Here is a 22,291-nt window from a genome sequence, read left to right as displayed (position 1 = left end):
TGAGTTATTCCTTTTAATGTGTTTTGAATGGTTCTCTGTGGTCATTTGCAGTAACCTTTGCCCTCATAACAAATCTTTCTTTGGTAATCGTTCTCTTATATATGTGCTAAAAGAAGACTTGGTTGCAGATATGATTTCTACTTTAACTGAATGGAAACAAAGATCTGATAGTATGTGGATCTTTGGGTTTGATCAGCCTTCGTTCATCACAGGACATACATACCAGTTACCAGTTTTATCCACTCTAATCAGTGAATCCTAACTTCTAGTCAGATTTCGGACTTCTAAATATTTGGGCCACTTTTGGTTTTTCTCTGGTGTACAAAAACAGGTGCTCAAGTTATCTCAAGTTTTAAGTTATCTCACTGAATATCATCACCATGATGGAAAACAACACATGAAACTGCATGGTTTGCTTCTGGTCCAGCTGCTATTAATCTAGGATCCTAACCACCAACATGCATTGAATAACCGCGAGGTACTACTGCTTGATTATCAGTATGAACTGAGTGAAAGGTGTCTAAAATGGCCAATTCTATGTTTTTAGACACTCTTTTAAGTTTAAACTTAGCTCTGATTGTATGATGAATATTGCTTGCATTTTGGATAATGAAAAAAAAATATGAGTTTTTTGGGGGTTTTTTGTTTGTTTTAATCATAAATAGTGGGTATGGTCTCCCAAACACAATTTCTTCTCTGTGTGACAGCTCTTACAAACCTGTTTGGCAACTTAATGTTATCTGTTCTTCTCTTTTGAAACCTTGACTTAGAGAGTGAAGTGATTATGTAGGAATTCATTTTTTCTTCTTTCTTTTTTAATAAGCATCTCTGTGTCACTGGAAAACATCTTGCAGATGTGCATTGGCTTATTGTAGAAGACAATTAAAGCACCTAAAATAAAAACAGTAAAAATTTCTAAGCAAATCTCATGGCTTTTCAGGAAGTTGGCACAACTGGGGCTGGTGCTGCATTTTAATGTAGCATTATTTGGGAACAGACAAACATTTAGATTTAATATGTCACAGGTAGTGGTACAAGTTGTCCTGGGAATATAAATGAGAATATGACTAATAACAGAAACCCCTTCTGCCTACCAAAGAATGTCTGTGATACCTACATGGTGACTCAGATAGATGGCACCAGTGAAGAAGGAAGCAAACTAACGGGTATCTTCATAGATAACACTTAAGATCCCCTGGGTTTTTCTCTTAATTCTTTTTTATTAATTGACTGAAGCATAGCTTCTTATAGTATGAAAAATTATTGCTCTCTGACTTACCTTGACCACTTAGACAAGAAGCAAAGAATTGTCAACCACTTCCACAGTGTCCATCGGAAAAGTTCATAAGAGCTCTCAGCTAGTAGAAAACTAAGCAAAAATCATTGTAAGACCTGATGGTGGTAATAGAAATAATGCCTGCTGTGCCTTGATATGAATTTGCCCGGAGTAGTGAGATATGTGATCTCCACTTGCTTCAGTGAGTAAGCCCAGTGTATTTCTCCTTATGTTTTAATGTTTTCATCTCCAGCGTGTATTCCCTAGTGTTTCTTGCATATACTTAGACCTGTTGTATTTATTTTGATCTGTTAAGGCAACCTGTCTTTTTTCTTTCATTTAATGATAACATTTATTACAAACTAATTTAAATAGGGAGGGACAACTTGGACTTTTACAGCTTTTCAGAGAGATGTTGCATCACAGTTCTTAATTATAACAAGAAAAAAAAAGTGGGAATTATTTTGCTAACAGCACATTCCTTTTGAAACTGCCTGCCTAATGCCTTCGTAGAAAAAAAATATTTGCTTCCTGAAGCCACCTTCTGGGACATTAGTTAAGAGAGTCCTGCAATTTGACTGTCTCTGCATCTTGCATGGGTTAACCAGCTTGCATCAAAAAGACAGATAATTAGGGATTTTTTTAATGCTATATCCTGTGAGAGATGAAGGATTCTATCTGAATACCATGTCAGATAAGAGTATCTGTATTTTGTGGACTTTGGGGCACAGTATTTCAACGAAGTTGAAGGTTATTGGACATAGTCCAGAAGACAGCAGGAAGAATGATCAGAGGTGTAGAAAACACAGCATATGAAAAAAGTCTTTCAATCTTCAGGTTTAGTTGTTTAGTCTAAAGAAGAACAAAACTGAAAGGAAATTCATAATAGCCTTCTAGTGTGTACAACTTTTCTGTAAAGGAGAAAAACATTCCTCATGTCCACTGGGAGCAGAGCAAAAAGCAGTAGGTTTAAATTACAACAAAGGAGATGTAGGTGAGACATTACAGAAAAAAGCCCTTTCCACTGTAAGGATAGTTAAGCACAAGAATTACCTAGGGAGGTTATGAAGAGGTTAGACAAACATCTGTCAGAAATGATTTAGGTATAGCTAATCCTGCTGTGAGATAAAGTATTGAACTAAATAACCTTTTGAGGTCCCTTCTAGCACTATTTTCTATGATTCTGTGATTAGGATACTGTGCTCACATTGTCCTGCAGTAAGATGTTTCTACAAAGGGATGCTATCACTGTATTCTGCATTGTTTTTGCTTTAAGCTGATGGGGAGAAGAATGGTCTGATGTTTAAAGCACTTCAGCTTTATTCGTAATACCTTAGGAGCCTGGAGCAGGGTATTAGGAGCTTGTTTTCAGCCAGACAGCTCTGTTCTGTTTTCACAATTAAACATGTGCTGATAAGGGTTATCAGTACACACCTCAGAATTAGCAGCTTTTACTATGTTTTTTGACTTGCAGTCAAATACTTACATGGGTGGATGCTCATTTTCTGCTTATAAGCGAAATGCAAACAGAAAAAAAAATAGCCATGAAAAGAAATGTATCATAGCTTCCCCATTAGTAAAACCAAAATAAAGCCAGGCATGTTCTAAAGCTGAATATAACATAACTTGTGAAACACCCTGGAACTGGCAGATGGAGAATGATATTAAAGTGCAAGATATTATCATTATTACCTCATCATAGAGACCATTGAAGGCGTTAGTTTAAGACTGTCCTTCTGTAACACTCAAACTCTCTAACTTTGTTCATGCATTTGGCATTCTGCCACCTGACAGGATTGGTATTCAGCTTTGCATTCGGCAGGAGTGTGCTCACAATATTGCTTCTGCATACTGAACGTGGCTCCAGCACAGCTACACATTGGTGGATTTTGTAAAACTCCATCTGGAGCAACAAGGAATAGGAAGCTTCAGATTTTGAAGCAGTTTAAAAGAAATTGGTCATACTCTGCATGTAACGCTGATAGAGAGTGTGTCTGATTTGTGCCACCGTCTCTGCAGATACGAGGTCGTCATGACGTTTGAAACGGGCTTACCGTCACGCAACAGCAGTGACCCAAGTGCGTGGCTTTCATGGGTGGGACTGTTCTTGAACCCAGCAGGAAAGAGGGGACAGTTCTTGGTTTGTTGAACCTTTAGGAACCTGAAGGTTCATCGTCACATGTTTTCCACTGTGTAATCTCATAGCTTTTCACAGTTATGTGGTTACCTGCCCATTCTCACTCAAGGAATGAGCAGTTTCCATGTTCTTAGACAATCCCACCGGCTCTGTGGTGCGTGGTGGAGAGGTGAGCCAGAAACCTCATTTGCAAATGTGGGTCCTCCTTGCTGAGGGCCACAGCTCTGTGCAGTGGGCTTACACTGGCATGTTCTCTGCAGGCAGATCCCTTGGGTGAGGCTTTCTGGCTTAGCATCTAAACGGGAACATGTACTGTTAAACAGAGTGACTTGCTCCTTACACCTGGTTTTATAAAGATAGTCTGGTATTAATCTGATTTAGTAATTCAGAAGACAAGCTGAATTCATGTGAGAAGAAAAATACTTTTTTCTACTGCACCACCTCATTTGCAGTCCTCAGAATTTCACTAGTGAAGGGTTCTTTTGCAAATATATATATACACATGTGTTTTGTATGGGCTTACATCCAGTACAGTCCAATGGGTGTTATGTTATCTGAAAACACAGTGTATGTTCAGTGCTGGAGCTAAAAGTGAATCACAGTTTAAAAATATGTTGTTTAAAGGTGACAAACACAGAATGTCCTGCAGTATCTGTCTGATAATATTTGAAGCTCGTGTAAAGAGTTTTTAATAAAGGAGAGATCATTTGAATAATAGCAATTGTATTATACTTTACTTGGAGAAAAGTAATTAAAATTATAACCTTTGACCTGCTTTCAGAGGTAGATGCTTTGCGAGTTCATTCAAAATAAGAGTCATTAGGAGTTTCAAATGGTGCTTGTTTCCTTTCTAGAGTTCATAAAATCATTAGGATGTGTATTCTTATTAAAAAGTAGTCTTGCTTTTCTAGCCTTCCATGAGGGTGTTTATTCCCAGCCCTGATCCGGCACCATAAGGTGCTGCCCCATGAAAACCCAAGGCATTTGCAAGCGGGGCAGAAGGGGCTCTGCCCCTTCAGGGTGGGGTGACAGGGTGAAAGGAGGGCTTTCGGGAGGGTTTTCCCTCCCTCTCCCCAGCACGCGAGGGACCGGATGGGTTTCCATCCCCTGCCTGCTCGCCCTGCGCTGGCTGAGAGGGCCCGGGGCAGCCCACACTCCTGTTCCCCATTCCCCAACTGCTGCCAAGCCCAACAGCTGGATCTGAAGCAAAGTGGTTGAGCAGCAGTTACAGCTTCACGGGCACAACTGTTTTGATACGGGTTGTCTGCTAGAGGCAGAGATAATGATGGCTTTCAAGGCTAACATGTTTGGCGAGGAGGGGAGCTGATACTGGAGGGAAGGGAACAAGAAGTCAGTAGCAATCTTTAAAAATATAAATATCTGCCAGGATTCAAATTTCAGCCTTCAATTGATTTCATACACCGTGCTGTCTCTGCTTCTCTCCTCCAGTGCTTTAGTAGTCATTAAATGAACTTGAACATGTTGGTATTGATAACCCTTTTTTACCAAAAGCTATTAATTTCTAAAGCAATATAAATACACGTATATATAATTGTGATGTCACATTGTCAGAAGCCATTTCAAATACTTTTCAGAGACACAAGTACATGTAAAGTGGTAAGTATGCCATAACTAATGGTAGTATTAGTTTGATTTACTGCCAACCAGTCAGCTTTACAAAAATCAATCCCCAAGCTCATAAAGTATCTCCCTAAAATTGATAAATTTTTACACTATCAATAATAAGAGAAAAGGTGAAGTTACAGGTTTATCTTTTTTTTTTCTGTGCGTTACTGGTTGAAAGGTATCTTATAGATTGCTGTGATATGTAGGAGTGTGTGTATGAGAGAAGAGAGAGGTTATAGAAGTCACGAGCTATAAAAAGTTTAAAAAAAACCCAAAAATCTGAATGATCTTTAGACAATTCAGATGACATGTCTAACAAAGACTGTCAGTAGAATAAATGTGGTTTTGTTAATATATTGAACCATTAACACGTCCTTATCATAATGGAACTTACAGAATGATAGTTCCAGTCAGATTCCACTTGATACATACGGCATGTTTGTCTGATGCATGGAAAGACAACTATATCTATTTCGTTTCAGCTCTCAATTGACACTTCAATTGTAAATCACCCACAGAACACCTTAGCTTAAATCTGAGCTTCTCCCTGATACTCTTTGCTATTTGTCATGTTTCCATATGAGTATACTGAAAAGATGTTACAGGCAATCTGCTGTAGTGTGTGTGTATGGTGCACTTGACCTCTGGACAAGAACGGAGTTTCATCCTCCAGTGCTTTTAATTCTTATCCTTGCAGAGACTGAATTTGTTGCTTGCATTAAAATAGTATGTCTCGTTAATGCTAAGAAGCGGTGACCCACATAGCACAATGGATTCATTTGTCAATCCCACGACTTCCGAGCTTTCTGTTCATATATGTCTTAGCAGCAAATCAACTCAGAAATCATTTAATCAGTCTATCAATGCATCCTTCTTGTCAGCCATCCAAATCCTGAAAATTCCAGTATCTCATTGGGCAGCACCAGGCAAAATAGATTTGGACCTAATACTAGGTATTCGAACTCTGAAAACTGCAGGTCCCAAATTCACAGCTCACACACACAAAAAAAAACTAAGAAGAAAAGTACGATCTGGAAATTGTCTTGAATTTTGAGGATATTCATGTTCTGATTGGGTTCTGAACTTCAGAGTGCAAACCTGTCCCTGTTTGTTAGCATTTCTGAAATACTATACATGCAGTTACAGAAAGCAGTGCCCTTTTGTTCCTCCTATAACGAAACAAGCTTTCATTGCTTTTTGCTATTCCCATGGGCTGAGGCTAGAGCTGGAAGTTTGTAACACTCAGTGTTATGCAAATGTCAATCATATCCTTACTCTGTTTATTTCCAGTATTTACATGTTTATTTAAGTACTTGCCATTTCTTTTAAGCCTTATATAGTCGATCAGGCCAACCGAGCTCTAAAGGAACAGAACACTTTATTAGTGATATGCTTAATACAGTTTTTTTCCTCTTGTAGATGCAAGATTTACGGAATACAGAAGGAGCCCAGTATAGTTCCCATCCTCAGATGGCAACCATGAGGCCAAGGGTTCAACCTGCAGATATTAGGCAGCCAGGAATGATGCAGCATGGGCAGCTGACTACTATTAACCAGTCCCAGCTCAGTGCACAGCTTGGTTTGAATATGGGTGGAAACAGTGTTCCTCACAACTCGCCCTCTCCACCTGGAAGCAAATCTGCAACTCCTTCACCATCCAGTTCAGTCCATGAAGATGAAGGAGAAGATAGCTCTAAGGTAGGCTTAGATGCTAGGATTACTATGTAAATGATGGATATTTTTAGGACCTGCTAAATGAACTGTATGGCCACAGTTATTAAGGTGATACTTTATACATTGTCGGTGGTTGACTGAAGTGAATAAAGGGTTGTGAATACAGAACTTGTAGTTTCCAGTCAATTCTTCAGGCAGCTTGAGCAAATGACATCATTCCTCTTCAGGAGAGCAAACTGGAATCCTGTAAAACACTCAAAGGATAGCCGTTCCTTTAGGAATTTAATATAAAGGTTGAGTTTTCTCACTTGCATAGAAGGGATGTTTGTTCCCAGTTAAAGATCAAGTTACTGCTATAAAAAGTATGAACAGTCTGTACAATATGCTAGTCTTTGCCGCTTGGTCACCGGATGAGTAAACAGAACATCACAGCAACCAGAACAGAAAGATCTTCTACAAACTTTAAAAATGTTACCTTGAAAATCTGGATGACCCATCATGCGCTTACACTTTGGGGGGTGCGGACACTCCCATCATGACATATTTAAGCTTCATTTTAGTGTCAGTACAGGCATGAAGTAATAATAGCCATTTACATAATAAATTTGTCTAAAGGATACATGTCAATTTATATAGCAGATTTTGCATGCAAAAACCTCTCAAACCTCTCAAAATCCTGAAAACCTCCCCAAAAATACACAAGTATATTATCTTAATTTTGCAGACGCAAAAGCTGAGACACAAAAAGCCTGGGACTTAGCACAAAGTCATCCCGTAAACCAGGAATAGAGCATATTAAAATTGAGAACCTCTTTAGCTCTATTTTACGGTCACTACAAAATAGCAGTCCTGTTAGAGCAAGCCTGTAGTGTAGTGTGTACCATATAGTGTACCATGGCCATGTCTTGTGGGGAAAAGTTGCAGACTTGCGTGGAATGTGAAGAAAACATATTGTGAGTCACTGAGGAGTTATAATCCAGTCAAGAAATGTAAGTCTGATTTGTTTTCAAATTATATTGGTTTTCATGCCTCAAGCTATAAAATAATCATGTAATTGGAGACATATGTTTTACTACATTTGGAATAAATTCTGATTCAAAAGTTGTATTTCAGGACTTTCCCCTGATTTCAAAAACTTTAGGTTTTAAAAATTACTGAATAATTCATACATTTTAAATGAGCACTTCCTTACTGAGGGAGACTTTAGAATACAGCTATGTAAAAATAATTCCAGGCAGCCTTTACTTTTTCAGAATAATTTATTTGCTAGTCCTGTTGCTTTGCTAATATTTTTACATTTATTGGTGGGAGTGTGCAAGATGCTCTAAACTTCTGGAGAAAATATCCACTCAAATAATTAAGATATCATTTCTGCTTCTATCAAATATTTCAGTTATTTAACCTGTATTTTTAATGTACTTTTTCACTGCAACACTTCATGCTAGCAAAAGTGTAGGGTTGTGGTTTCATGCAGACAGTACTCATCTGAAGCTGATGCTTTCAATAAAGAAATACTAAGTGCTGCAGACCAAGTAAAACTTGGTCCTTTCTTTGTGGAAGCCAGTTTATATAGTGTTCAACTTTTTAACAAGCCATGTTATTTTGGAAAACTCTTTTTAAAATTCTCTCATGCTCAGTCTAAGCAGAAAAAGATGAGAAAAGACACAATACAGAATACAAAATTAAATTCAGTATGCTGAAGTTGATACGTTGCCTTAAAATTCAACAATTATAATTGCTAAGAGAAAAGTTTAAATGATATTAAATTTGGTTAATAATGATAGAGGGCTTAAATTTGTCTCCAGCTAGTAGGGTTTAAACTGCAAGCTTGATGTGGGGCAGATTATGCTTCACCTGTCTTCTGTGGGATTTCTTAGGTCTTCGTGAAAACACCTGAAGTTGGCCACCATCGGAGACGGGCAGTGGGCTGGCACGCCTGATCCGATGCAATGGTTCTGCTGTAATTCCCTCCATAAAAGACAAGAGGGTTTGAATAATCAGCGTAAGAAGTTAGTGTATTGTAGTTTACAATTTAAACCCCTCTACTGTGTATCTTTCTGTCACATTGCTCTTGAAGCTGCCAATGAATGGATATGGGTACTTAGAATAAACCAGCGTTCTGTGAAGATCTTTGTTCCCAGCCACAACAGTATTACATTTTCTCAGAGCTGCTTTGGAGTAGCCTGTGAGGGTTCTTCTCACTCCAGAAATCCTCTCCCAGTGAAAGAAGGCACTGGATGGGGACAGGAAGAGACAGAGCGGCCGTTCTGTCTTTTGTGAGAACCTCATATCTTTTACCTGAATATAACTTTGCTAAATTTGGAGTTTTCTCTTTGTTCTATAAACTACCATGTAGATGAGTGGTATTACTTAATAGATCAGGGCCAGAGCTCATTAGTCAGTCCTTCAGAAGAAGTGCACATGTTGCAGTCATGTAGTAGCTGTTGGAGCTCACCACATTTGAGCAGCTTCATGAAGTCAGTAAGATGTTCCTGCCATGAGGACTGTGTGAAAGACAACTCCCTCTGAATTCACCGTATCATTAATAGCAACAGTGACATTCTTCCTATTGAACCAGTGGGAGAAGATGTTTTCGTATGTACCAACATCGATCAAATACACAAAGTAAATTTTCAAATGGAAAATCACCTCAGTGTCAGATGACCTCCCTTAGTTTATACCAGATGAATGCCCAGACTTAGATGTGAAAGAGAAGCCACTGGTCCTTTGATAGCAGATTTCTAGAGAAATCCCTAACAACTATACCTATTTCTATTTAGAGAAAAAAATGCAGAAATCTCAGTGTTCTGCTCATGTTTGCATGAATTTATAGAAAGAGGATGACAGAAGGTATGAACAATATGTATGTCATACCTTTGGACTAGAAATATAATTGTATCCCTAGTGAACCACTGATTTCCATGCATGGAGGAAATGACCATTTCTAAATGCCAGTAATGAGGAAACTTTACAAACTGATGTAATTGTTCATGTACTGAGCTTCTTAGATGTTCATTCTATGGTAAATATTTAAATTGTTGTAAGACTTATCCAACATAAACAGAACTAATGTCAGCAGCTGCTAAATATTTTTTTGGCAATACTCATTCTCATAAAGGCTGTTTCATATAGGCCTTTTGCACTTTAAACATCATATATTCCCTTGCACAAAAAAGGGAAGGGAGCTGCATTACACAAGGCTCAGTTGCCCTACACACTGTTGCTCTAAGAGCAAGACAGCTGAGGTTGCTTGACCCTAAGATCAGTGACGAGTAGCATAATTATAAGGGTATGTACATACAGTCAGAAAGCTACTAGGTCCATGGAAATACGAAATGTAGTCTCAGACCAAGGATATCGTTTCTGCAAGTGGTGTACATCCCTAAGTCTTCTTAATTCTTCTAAATCTAATATGTGGGACTGTGGTTAGAAGAACAAAAAACAGAGAACTTAATTGATAGTTGTAACTATAAAAACATTCTAAACAAAGTGGCCACTTACCACATGCTTTATTCTGACCACCTCAACATTGGAATATTACATTTATGTAATTCTTGCCATAATTCATACTGTTGGATCACAGAATCACAGAATCACAGAATCAACCAGGTTGGAAGAGACCTCAGGGATCATCGAGTCCAACCGTTGCCCTGACACCACCCTGTCAACTAGACCATGGCACTAAGTGCCATGTCCAGTCCTCTCTCAAACACATCCAGAGATGGTGACTCCACCACCTCCCTGGGCAGCCCATTCCAATGTCCAATAACCCTTTCTGAAAAGAAATTCCTCCTAATGTCCAACCTGAACCTCCCCTGGCGAAGCTTGAGGCTGTGTCCTCTTGTCCTATCGCTAGTTGCCTGGGAGAAGAGGCCAACTCCCACTTCACTACAACCTCCCTTCAGGTAGTTGTAGACTGCAATAAGGATCATTAAACATGTATTCTATTATTGCCAAGCATAATTGTGAGCTGCTGGAGGCATTACTGGTTTGCAAGTATGTATTTTTTCATAGATGGATAACAGGGTTTTCTTCCATGCTCATTTGAATATCACTTATGAGAGATTTTCAAATATTGTGTTTAGAGGGAAGATAGTGAGAGGACTGCAAGTAGCAAGAATTAACAGAAACATGATTACTAAAGAACTGCTGCAGTATATTCTCTTTATGTGGTAGAGTTTTTACAATATTTACTTTATATGATAAGAGTTATAAGTGGAATTCTATGTTGTCTGTTCAGCCTATTATGCAGATGGTGCTTGATTAAAATCTATTTTAAACTACAGCGATTACTGCAAGATAGTGTGCATAAAACAGCTCTCCTAGCTCCATTACAGGCTTTGGTACTATTGCAGTTTATTTTAAATATGCTTATAGACATTTTCCAGCTTCTCAAGGGACATTTAGATATCAACGATGTGCCTTACTTGATAGTTTTAAATCCTACACTAGATATTCATGTGATCTATTATGTGTGCAACATGGTTAATGTACACTTCTTTAAAGTGAAAGATTATTGCTTTCTTGTGATAAATAAGTTAAATACATCACCATAATTAAGCAATAAGCCATGACAGGAGGTGGATTACCATGAGCTAACTACACCTCTAGGGATTTTGAGGCACAAGTCTATGCCTAGCAGAATATATATGTTTTTTATTTTATTTCCCATCTGTCTCTTCTTTGGTGGTTAGAAGTGTAGTCTGTGAAGCTGATAGACTGATGGGAGCATAAGGTAGGCCATCACCTCAGCCATTTGCAAGGTTATTAGTACTGGAATTCTGGTATTCTTTTTGTTTTGTTATTTTCATATAAGACAAACAGAATTTCCCCTGCGAGTACTCTCTTTTTAACAGTGGGTTTTTGAAGTCTCTTGATCATTCAGATTGGAGAATAAGATTTTAGAGCTGTTCTCAGAACACTTTACCAGAAGACTTCTTAAACAAGTTTCTGCAGCATATCAGCTAGTTTAAGGGTAGTTTAAGTAATGGGGTATCCTAATATACAGAGAACCTTTAAATCTCATTGGTCCAAAAATACTCTGAAAAGTGGAAAACTTTAGTAAATAATAGAGGTAAAATTTTAACTATGGCCCAAATTATTGTCAAGCCTCCTTGCTCATGTGAGATCTAGTAAGATCACACATCATTGCCACAGGTATAGTGAATTAAGTGATCATATCAAAAGAAACTGCTTTGCCGTGGAGCTCCAATCTGTTGAAGAATAAGGACAGTGTCCCTTTACGCGCTTGTAAGCCACCTAGGAAAGCAGAGTGCTTTGGTGATCAGGGTCTCTGAGCTATTCAGTGGCAAAGTGTAGTTGCATTAAACAAATTTGCATAAATGCTCATGTACAGTTTTTTCAAGTGGTACACAACTCACTTTTTTTCATATACCATTCCTCTTTCACTTCTTTCCTCAAACCATCTGCTTTTACATGAGCAGAGGAAAAGTATGTGCAGCTAAATCCAGGTGGATCAGAACTGATCCTCCAAAGAGCTCTAAACTGTCCGTACTGATAAAGCTTTGTTTATTCAGATTGTAATTAGAAGGTGTGTAGGGGAGTGTCTATAACTTTAATCGTTTTATTAACAATCAGATTCACTTCAAATTCTCTGGAAGGTGTACAACCAGTTGAAGTAGAAATTAATTTGAATGGTAGTCGGGGTAGTTCTGGGAAAGGGTGAGGATAAGGAAAAGGTAGAAATGACAGTTTTTCTGCTGTCTGCAGGTGGTTCATGGGGTTGAACTGGTGGTCAGGCTATAATGAAACTAATTTCATTTGAATTTACTCATTACATGCATCTTATAGCCATTAGCAATAAAACTTAGAAAAGGTGAAAAGATGAGCAGATGAACTATAAATGAGATTATAGCAATTATGTGAAAGCAAAATATAAAGCACTTTGAGGGAAAAAAATACATAATCTGAAATACTTATAATGAATTTTATACATGTGACTAAGGCAGATATTGTCAACATTTGGATTATCAAAGATGGCAACTAAAATTCCATTTTTGCGTGCAAAATCCAAAATCTTTGTATCACAGAAGCTGTAACAATGGATGGACTGAATTAAATTGGCTTTTTTTATAGTACTTTTCTAATTTTATGTTACAGGTCAATGGTGGAGAGAAGAGACCTGCTTCAGATATGGGAAAGAAACCCAAAACTCCCAAAAAGAAGAAGAAGAAGGACCCAAATGAGCCACAGAAGCCTGTGTCTGCCTATGCATTATTCTTTCGAGACACTCAAGCCGCCATCAAGGGCCAAAACCCCAATGCTACTTTTGGTGAAGTCTCTAAAATTGTAGCTTCAATGTGGGACGGCTTAGGAGAAGAACAAAAACAGGTACAAAATGTGCTGTAGCACAGAGGCTTTGTTTCAGGAAAGTGTTATCAGGGTCATCTAATCACTGTAGGCAGCTTCTTTTGTTTGCCAGGATGAAACTTGAATATGTGCCATCTCAGGAATATGATTTAAAGAGACTGAGATAAGGAGAGTATTGTTTAATTTCTTCTGTATGTAACCACTAAAAGAGTATTTTTAGTTTTGAGGTGTGACACAATTATATTTAGGATTGTTTTATGGCGAAATTGGTGGGCCTAAGATTTAATGAGAGCATTGCCCTGTCTATGACAGATCTTTTGGCAGATCTTGCTGCCAAAAATTATATCTGTGCAGTGGGACCTGACAAATATCTGAGCTCCCATCTGCAGATGTTTCCCTGCCCCACGATGCCAGAAGGGGAGCTGGGTTCACATCTTCTCCTGACCCACCTGGCTTTTATGAAAGGAATTAAGAGATGTGGTGACCCAAAGAGACCTAGGGTGAACCCTGGCAAATCGACAGTGTTCTGGGCTATCCTCCAGCATACATGTGGGCCGTGGAAATCACATCCTATAGTTACTTCCATCTTCCATGGAAAGGCCTTGGTTCTGCAATGAGGTCAGCAGAGCTGGGTCTGAACCTTTGCAGAAATCCTTCCAAGTCAGTCGGATGCTGTGTAAAAGTGGGCAACTCTGGAAGCTCATCACGTTCATGTGGTGACAGTTGCAAATACCATTCATCCTCTCTGTAGTATACCATTGCTTTTCTGTTTTTATTGGTTGCATTTTCACTAACTGCCAACAGAATGGATTGAGTAGATAAAGAAATGGGAACTTTAAGAAAGAAACAGGTATGGAGGGAAAGGATATGCTGAGTGAGAGTTATATTGGCTGCAGGAGACCTGGGTGGGGGTTGACGTCAGCACAGAGAGAGGAAAAGTACTGGGACAAAACTCCATCTCATTCATTCACACTGAGCATATTATTATTACAAAATCATTGTTAGTAAGGCTAAGAATTAAAAGGAAAATTTTGTTATGATTTTTTGGTAGGTAAAATCATGTGGGCTTGAAAAAAAAAAAGTTTTCTTTGCTAATAACTGGATGGTGTAGGTACATCTAGATCCCTGTTAAAGTTAACAGTGTAATAAGAATCAAGCTTTGGCACTCATTGACTAACTAAAAAAAAAAAGCTTATTCTCTCTAGTATCCACTGTTGAATAAGGTTGGCATTTGGAAGGTTTAGGTGGAGGAAAGGTAACTTTCTGGACATGAGGATCAGAGAAGTCACTTGCCCTGGCACATTAGGTTTATTTTTTTGTTTTGTCTCTTTCTTCTTCTTTCTTTAACATGCCCAGCAAAGGCCAAGGTTACATCCTAGATCTGATGGGCTGTTTAGACTTCCCCAGTACAGCACTTCTGTCGTAGTCGAACATTACTTTTTGAGACCATGATCATGAGTGTTCACTTTTGACTCAGAAAAAATACAGACTATGCTTTTGGTTAAGTTCACAAGCAAGACGTTTTGATGCCATTCCTCCTTGTCCCACATACCTGCGAGCCATTGGGAGGGACAGTGTTGAGCTGCACCAGGAGTAACCACTGCTCAGTAGTCTGCCCAAACCTGCAAGAAGCAACCTGCTGTCCCTGCTGTGCTTGGCCAGGACCTCCAGCCAAAGCTGAGAAACTGCAGACTGTGGTATCTGGCTTAAATTCGTTCCTACCCCAAAGAAAGGTCCTTGCCCAGAATCACTCCCCATTTTGAAATCTGGACATACAAACACATACCTCAGGAGTGCTCCAAGTACTTAAATCTATATCTTGGACCCATCTTGCTTGCCTGTTGGATTGTGGATCCAAATTTTCCTGAAGTGGTGAAAGGCAGAGACCTGGACTTTCTCCATAGCCTGTCTCTCTAGTTAATCTTACATCTCTCTAGTGATGACACCAAGCAAAAATTATTTATTTAGCCAGATCTTGTGCTTGGTTTTCTCCACCATTTTTCATAATGACCCTTAATTTGTGGCTGTTGCAGTGGTGCAATTTTTCCTTCCATAATATTTGCTCCACTTACAACACAGAAAACTTGACTTTATGAATAATAGTCCAAGACCATATAATGGAGGTAAACCTAAAAGACTATAAAATGCACATTTCCTTTGAGCTTGCCATGTTAGTAGTACCAGCAGAAAATTGAAGTCTTTCCATAGAATTCTGTTTAAGAAAAGCACATAAAACCCTAAATTTCCAGCTTTAACTTGGATTTCCTATTTGTGGTTGAAAGCAATAATTGAGTAAGTCCTACACTGGAACAGCAGAACAAAATTTATTTTACTTATCTCTGTTGTCCTTAATTTCAGTTGGAACACAACAGAATGATGTTTTATGGAATCCACATGACACATCTATGAAAAAATGGATGCAACTGGATTTTTAAGCCAATTATTCAAGAGTTTGGGTTAGCATATCTTTATTGCTCTTTGACTCAGTTTGCCTATTCATTATCATCTATTAAGCTACATTGTTAAAACTCCAGGCCCAGGCCCTTTCTAATCTAGCACTCTACAAAAAGAATAAAAGATAGTCCCTATTTAAAAAACTTGGCAATCCTATTTTCTAGAATAAATTTAAACTCATTCTTTATTCCATTAGGGATCTAATAGTACAAAGTAATGATTACAAGACATCTTAACTGACTAGATGATAGTCTGTATTTTAAAGGCCTAATTTTTCAGATCCAGAGCATTAGTAACTGTTATGAAACCTATGTCTCTGGTAGGAAAATTGGACTCTAAAAATACAAACGATTAATGTAGCATTTGGAATTTGGCATTGAAGAAGCTTCAGAAATTCAAAAATAGTTAAATAAAGAAACAATAACATCATTAGAGGAATACTTTATTGATGAATTACACTTGCTGAAAAGGATTCAATTATCATAAAACTTCTGGCTTTTACGTTTTGGAAGCTAATGTTTATTCTGGAATTTAAATAGAATTATGTTTCCAAATTACATTTCCTGAATTGGAACTCCTTTTACTATTTAAATAGTAAATATAAATTAATCAGAAAGTAGAACATAATGCAGCTATTGAGAAAGAAGAATGACCTCATGTTTTCATGCCAAAATGAAATCTTCTTTGTTCCTATGACCTGAGCCAGCTTTTTCTGAAATGCATAGAATTCTTGTTTATTCCCGAAGTCTGACCACAGAGTAAATAAAGGTATTGAAACTCAGTACAGTAACGACCTAAGGGCAGTATATGTATGTCCAAGCCTTTGCAACAAAATTTTGATAACCTGATGTATTAGACTGTAGCTTGAAAGGGTTTGTGCAAGAACCACATGTTTTTCAAACTGTGAAGAAACTAGGAAAATGTTGTCTGAGAAAATAGGACTTGAATGACAAAAAAGATATTATGAACTAGATGATGGTGGGCACCTTACTGAAGTTAGGGGGGGAGTTATACTTAAAATGGATCACACTCTGATGCTTCTACTATAAGAATATTGCAATTTATTAGATTAAAGCAGATACCAGTGTACTTCTACTCTCATTTTACTATATGAAGACATTTGCGTTTTTGGGTCATATGCTATAACTGTTCCCATTAATTTCTGAGCGTACAAGGTCCATTTGCAAACAATGCTGGTGTGTGCCTGTGTTTTGTTTGTCCAAACCTATCTACACAGAGGAGTCTACAAATTAAAGGGACTTTAGTGGTCATGGTGGACTTTGTCATGGTTTCTTCTCAAATTCTGAATTGGGTACAATAATTATACGTGATCAGAGGCATTTTCCTTCATTTTCACTGTAGATGTTTTCTAAAACTGTTCAAATTAATAAACCTGTGAATGGAAAGCAGCTGTAGCAGTAGTGTGTTGAGGTACAGTCTCCTCAGTGCTGTAGCCATAGCACAGGGATATTTTCAGTGGCTTTTCTAATTCCTCTCTTACGGTCACAAACACTGTTTTCACCTTTGTCAGTGTTATACCTCTGTGCATCTTGTTTTTATAGCTTATTTATGTACATTGTTGCCCTTTGCACACATTTTTACTGCAAAGGGGAGAGAAACAGCCCCCAGGAAAGAGGGTTCAGCATGCTAAATGGTCGAGTCTCTGGCTTTCAGACAGAATGCTGGTTCAAACTGGGTAAAAAGGCTACTTAGGCCATTTTCTGTCCTTACATAAAAAAGGAAAGTCATTTTAAAGCAGTACCAGATGTGTGTGTACTAAATGAACCTTAAGTTTCTAATTGGAGTCCTAGTAAAGCTGTAATAGATGTGGCAAATTACAAACAAAATGTTCTTGTTTACGTTAGTGTAACTTTAAAACTTCAGCCAAAGACCTTAATAAATGTGCTGTTATTCTAAAAAAGGAATTGAATGTCTATTCAACATTCAACAAAATTAATCTCTGGTGTAACTTCAGTGACTTAACTGGAATTTTAGCAGGAAAGAATTTGGCCTCCTATGAACAGCTTAGTGTGTATATGTACGTATGTGTGTATGTGTTTCTGTGTGTTTACTCAAATGTTGCAGTGGCCTTGCATCAGGAGAAGGATGGATTCACCTAGGGGACCCAAAACTTAACGATCAGAAGAAGCTGGGAAAGCAACTGTTTGAGTGGTGTAACATATGCCTTCTTTCAGGCTGCGTAATCCATACACAGTAATATTAACTGCAACAGTTCAGCTCAATAACAACACCTCATTATTTTATCCCTCAGTATTTATTCCTATGTTTGACGCCTCATGAAATTACTGTTAATGTGTTTATATAAGGGCAGATCTGACAAGTGGGAAGAATTTAATTTCCCACTCATTCTTTCCTGCTGATGTGTCCTCTTCCCCTGGTAGAAGTGGCAAGTGAAAATAGTTAATTTGCTTCAATTATGAGCCTGTCCTGCTAAATTAGAAGCAGCAGGAATATGAAGAGCCAGAATTATACTTATGAGGCAGCTGACAAATCCTCAGAGCTCACAAAATCAAATCATTTACTCCTCATTGGTGCTCAAAGACCCACTAGATAAAAGCTGCAGTTTATTCTTAAACATCTGATGGAACTTGGATTGTATGTTACCAATACTTAAGTAAATTGAGGTCCTTGTGCATTAGTGTCAACCTTTATGATGCTGTTACCATTTTTGCTATAACCCATAAGATTGCAAGGGTTTCTTTTTTGGTCGCTAAAAATAAAACCCAGACTGATTTGGTCATGAAAAAAAAAAACAAAGTGTGTCTTAGAAGTTTCTCTTTCGACCATAGGGAAGTTTTAGACATAGCAGCACATTATCCAGTGCTGGGATGAATCAAGTAGATTAGGAGGGGGTTTACAAGTAATGCTGGCCAGCACTTCATGTCTCCAAAGTTTCTCTTATGATGTGAGACACCACAGGCCTATCCATCATTTTTAAGAAGTCATGGCAGTCTGGTGAAGTTCCCACTGACTGGAAAAGGGGAAACATAACCCCCATTTTTAAAAGGGGATAAAAGGAAGACCTGGGGAACTACAGGCCAGTCAGTCTCACCTCTGTGCCCAGCAAGAGCATGGAGCAGGTCCTCCTGGAAACTACGCTAAGGGACGTGGAAAATAAGGAGGTGATTGGTGACAGCCAATATGGCTTCACTAAGGGCAAATCGTGCCTGACAAATTTGGTGGCCTTCTACAATGGGGTTACAGTGTTGGTGGATAAGGGAAGAGCGACTGGTGTCATCGACCTGGACTTGTGCAAAGCATTTGACACTGTCCCACAGGACATCCTTGTCTCTAAATTAGAGAGACGTGGACTTGACAGATGGACCACTCGGTGGATAAGGAATTGGCTGGATGGTCGCACTCAAAATGTTGCAGTCAATGAATCAATGTGGAGACCAGTGATGAGTGGTATTCCTCGGGGGTCAGTATTGGGACCGGTCCTGTTTAACATCTTTCTTTGTCGGCAACATGGACAGTGGGATTGAGTGCGCCCTCAGCAAGTTTGCCAACGACACCAAGGTGTGTGGTGTGGTTGACACTGGACAGAAGAGATGCCATCCAGAGGCAGGTTGTTCAGCCTGGAGAAGAGAAGGCTCCGGGGAGACCTTCTAGCAGCCTTCTAGTACCTGAAGGGGGCCTACAGGAAAGCGGGAGAGGGACTTTTTACGAGGGCAAGTAGTGACAGGACAAGGGGAATGGTTTTAAACTGAAAGAGGGTAGATTTTGACTAGATATTAGGAAGAAATTCTTTCCTGTGAGGGTGGTGAGACACTGGAACAGGTTGCCCAGAGAAGTTGTGGTGTCAGGGCATCAGACAGTTCAGGAGACTGCAGTGTGGCTGCTGAAATAGCTACAGAGGATAAGCAGGCTGTCAGGTCAAGGTAGTCAGTAGCATTTTGAGAACATAAACTTGGACAAGTTCGCCATGAGCCAACAATGTGCCCTTATGGCCAAGAAGGCCAGTTGTATCCTGAGGTGCATTAAGAGGAGTGTGGCCAGCAGGTCGAGGGAGGTTATCCTCCCCCTCCACACTGCCCTAGTGAGGCCACACCTGGACTACTGTGTCCAGTTCTGGGCCCCCCAGTTCAAGAAAGATGAGGAACTACTAGAGAAAGTCCAGTGGAGGGCTACAAAGATGATTAGAGGACTGGAGCATCTCTCTTATGAGGAGAGGCTGAGGGAGCTGGGTCTGTTTAGCCTGGGGAAGAGAAGACTGAGGGGGGCATCTTATCAATACTTACAAATACCTTAAGGGTGGGGGTCAAGGGGATGGGGCCAGACTCTTCTCAATGGTGCCCAGTGACAGGACAAGGGGCAACAACGGGCACAAGCTGAAACATGGGAAGTTCCATCTGAATATGAGGAAAAACTTCTTTACTTTGAGGGTGACAGAGCACTGGAACAGGCTGCCCAGGGAGGTTGTGGAGTCTCCTTCTCTGGAGGTATTCAAAACCCACCTGGATGCGACCCTGTGCAACCCGCTTTAGGTGAACCTGCTTTGGCAGGGGGTTGGAGTAGTTGATCTCCAGAGGTCCCTTCCAACCCCAACCATTCTGTGATTCTGTGACAGTTTGTTCACTCTTACGTATGCTCATACACTCACACAGATGTTTGTTTATCTACCTCTTGTTCCCCCTTTAAAAAGGACATTTTTTATATTATTATCTCTGTGCTAATGAAGCAATCACCAAGGAATAACTTTAACACACTTGTAAGAGGATGAGAATGTACCTTCAGTTTAGTAGATAAACAACTATGCAAGGTTTAAATTTAGCTTTGTTTTACTTTTGTAAATGAGAATAGGAAGCGAAGGCACATCTGTGTGTGCACACTGCCAAAGTGAATTACAAACAAAATGGATTCAACAATAGGCATAACAGGCAGCAACCTTACACCTCCCCTCCCAGCTACCTGCACCATCAAAGGCACTTTTACCAGTGTTGAACCTTAGGCTTGTTTGGGAGATCCACTGTTTTTCTTGACAAGTTTCTGTATTGAAATTGCATCTCTACCGTTTGAAGCTCTAAATGAGCGCATGGAGAGTTTAAAACAACTGATCCTCACCCTGGTGTCTGCTTCTTCTCCCTTCCTCTGCAAGCAGCTGTGCTTAATGGGCCGGAACATGTCTATGTGTATATATATGTAAATATATATAAATTTATGTCTTCAGATTGTTCTATTGCCCTGTCTGCCACAGGGCCAGGCATTGAACCCCTTAACTTCCACTGACTTCTGAAGGGGACAGTGTCAGGCCCCCTGTTTGCAATGCATTTTTGCTGCAGGACTTCTGGCAGCTGGTGCCTCCCTCTCCCCTCAGAGCTGGGCTGAGCAGGCCCGCACTGTGCACTAAGGATGGGAAACCTTCCCCTCGGCTGCAAAAAAAAATAAAATTAATGCAGGTCACCAAAGGAGCTGCCATGTCTTACTCTGTATAGGGTAATACAGGCTATCGTCTGCTGGCCTCCTGCCTAGCCCACCTGGCAACTTGGCCTTCCCGTAGCCTCCCAGGAGCACTGAAGTCACAGGAAGCATCAGACACCCCCTTGCCTGGGGTGAATTTCTAATATCTGTTTGCTACATATATCAGACACAGCTTCTAGATAAATACCGCATGGGGCCACCAAGTTATGAACGATGACTGTAACTGCACTTTGCCTTCTTGTTGTACTTCAAAGGAGCTGGGCCGAAAGGACCCTGGATTCCAAGTATTGCCGCAGCAACATGCATAAGTAATAACCTTAATTTTCTGCTCATTCTTCTACCCCACCCTTTATCCATACATTTGAGCTCAATAAGAACATGGCTTTAAATCACTTGTGTAGAAAACTGGATTTAGGCCCAATTATTATGCTGTATTCAGGCTCACATCCTTATTTGAAAAAAAAAAGAATACCAGCAAGTGCAAATAATGACCACATAAATCATATGTTTAATGTCGTTTGTTTTGTACCCAGCTTTCATCCAACATGCTTCTGATAAAATGTACAGTCCCGCTCCTGTAAGCTGCAAGCATCAAGTCTATAAGGTCAAATTTAGGCCTGGCACAAATGACTGCAATTTCCAGTGATCTCCGTCGAGTCTCACTGTTTGTGCTACAGCTGAATTTGGCCTGTGATCTTTCCCCTGCACGCCAGAAAGACTGAATTCTTTCCTCTAAGCCTCTAATATCTCATCAGTGTCTTTTTCATGCTCTACAGTCAAAGAGACTGCTGAGCCATATAGCTAGCCCTGGGCCTCTTTCTGTTACTGTATGTACCTAGATTAAAAATCAAATGGTAACATATTTCAGTTTCCATTAAGCAATTCTGAGGATTTTTTTTTCTGACTGCAGTGGGAATATCTCTCTCCATATTTCAGACAAGTGTGTGTAGCTCTAGGTGCCTTTGCTGCAAAATCAGAAGATTAAAACTAGAGATATGTCTCCCACTTGGAAAAAATACAAGTTTTCTCTAGGAGCCTAGGTATGTAGAGCTAGGAACGACAATCTGAATGTGGAATTTAATTCTGGATTGCCGCCTACTGTATTTTATCAGATGCCATTCCTGTAACTGTAGCCTGTGAAAATGACACTCCCATGGGTAATAACACTGTGAAGACCAAAAAGACAAAATCAGTCATGTTGCTTTTTGATTTGCTTTTTTTGCATATACCGTTTTGGGGGGTTTATGGAACACTTCCATCAAAACAAATGTGGGCACTTTTACATCATTTTAAAAAGACAAATATAGCTTGCTTGCAAGTGTCAGCTGTAAGGAGACATCCACAAGATAAAC

The 22,291-nt window shown here is 39.4% G+C and overlaps 1 protein-coding gene across 1 annotated transcript in view; it reads left to right on the top strand.

Annotated features, from left to right (window-relative positions):
- TOX (thymocyte selection associated high mobility group box) overlaps positions 1-22,291 on the top strand; it is a 234,374-nt gene that overhangs the window by 181,552 nt on the left and 30,531 nt on the right. Inside the window, exons 4-5 of the mRNA XM_068396986.1 lie at positions 6,459-6,737; positions 12,834-13,064. Of these exons, the coding sequence (XP_068253087.1) occupies positions 6,459-6,737; positions 12,834-13,064 (510 nt within the window). The remainder of the gene's footprint in view (positions 1-6,458; positions 6,738-12,833; positions 13,065-22,291) is intronic.

This window comes from Nyctibius grandis, chromosome 3, assembly GCF_013368605.1.
Source record: "Nyctibius grandis isolate bNycGra1 chromosome 3, bNycGra1.pri, whole genome shotgun sequence".
NCBI classification, from domain to species: domain Eukaryota; kingdom Metazoa; phylum Chordata; class Aves; order Nyctibiiformes; family Nyctibiidae; genus Nyctibius; species Nyctibius grandis.
Note: the sequence above shows the minus strand (reverse complement) of the source record. Positions and strands in the feature narration are given on the sequence as shown.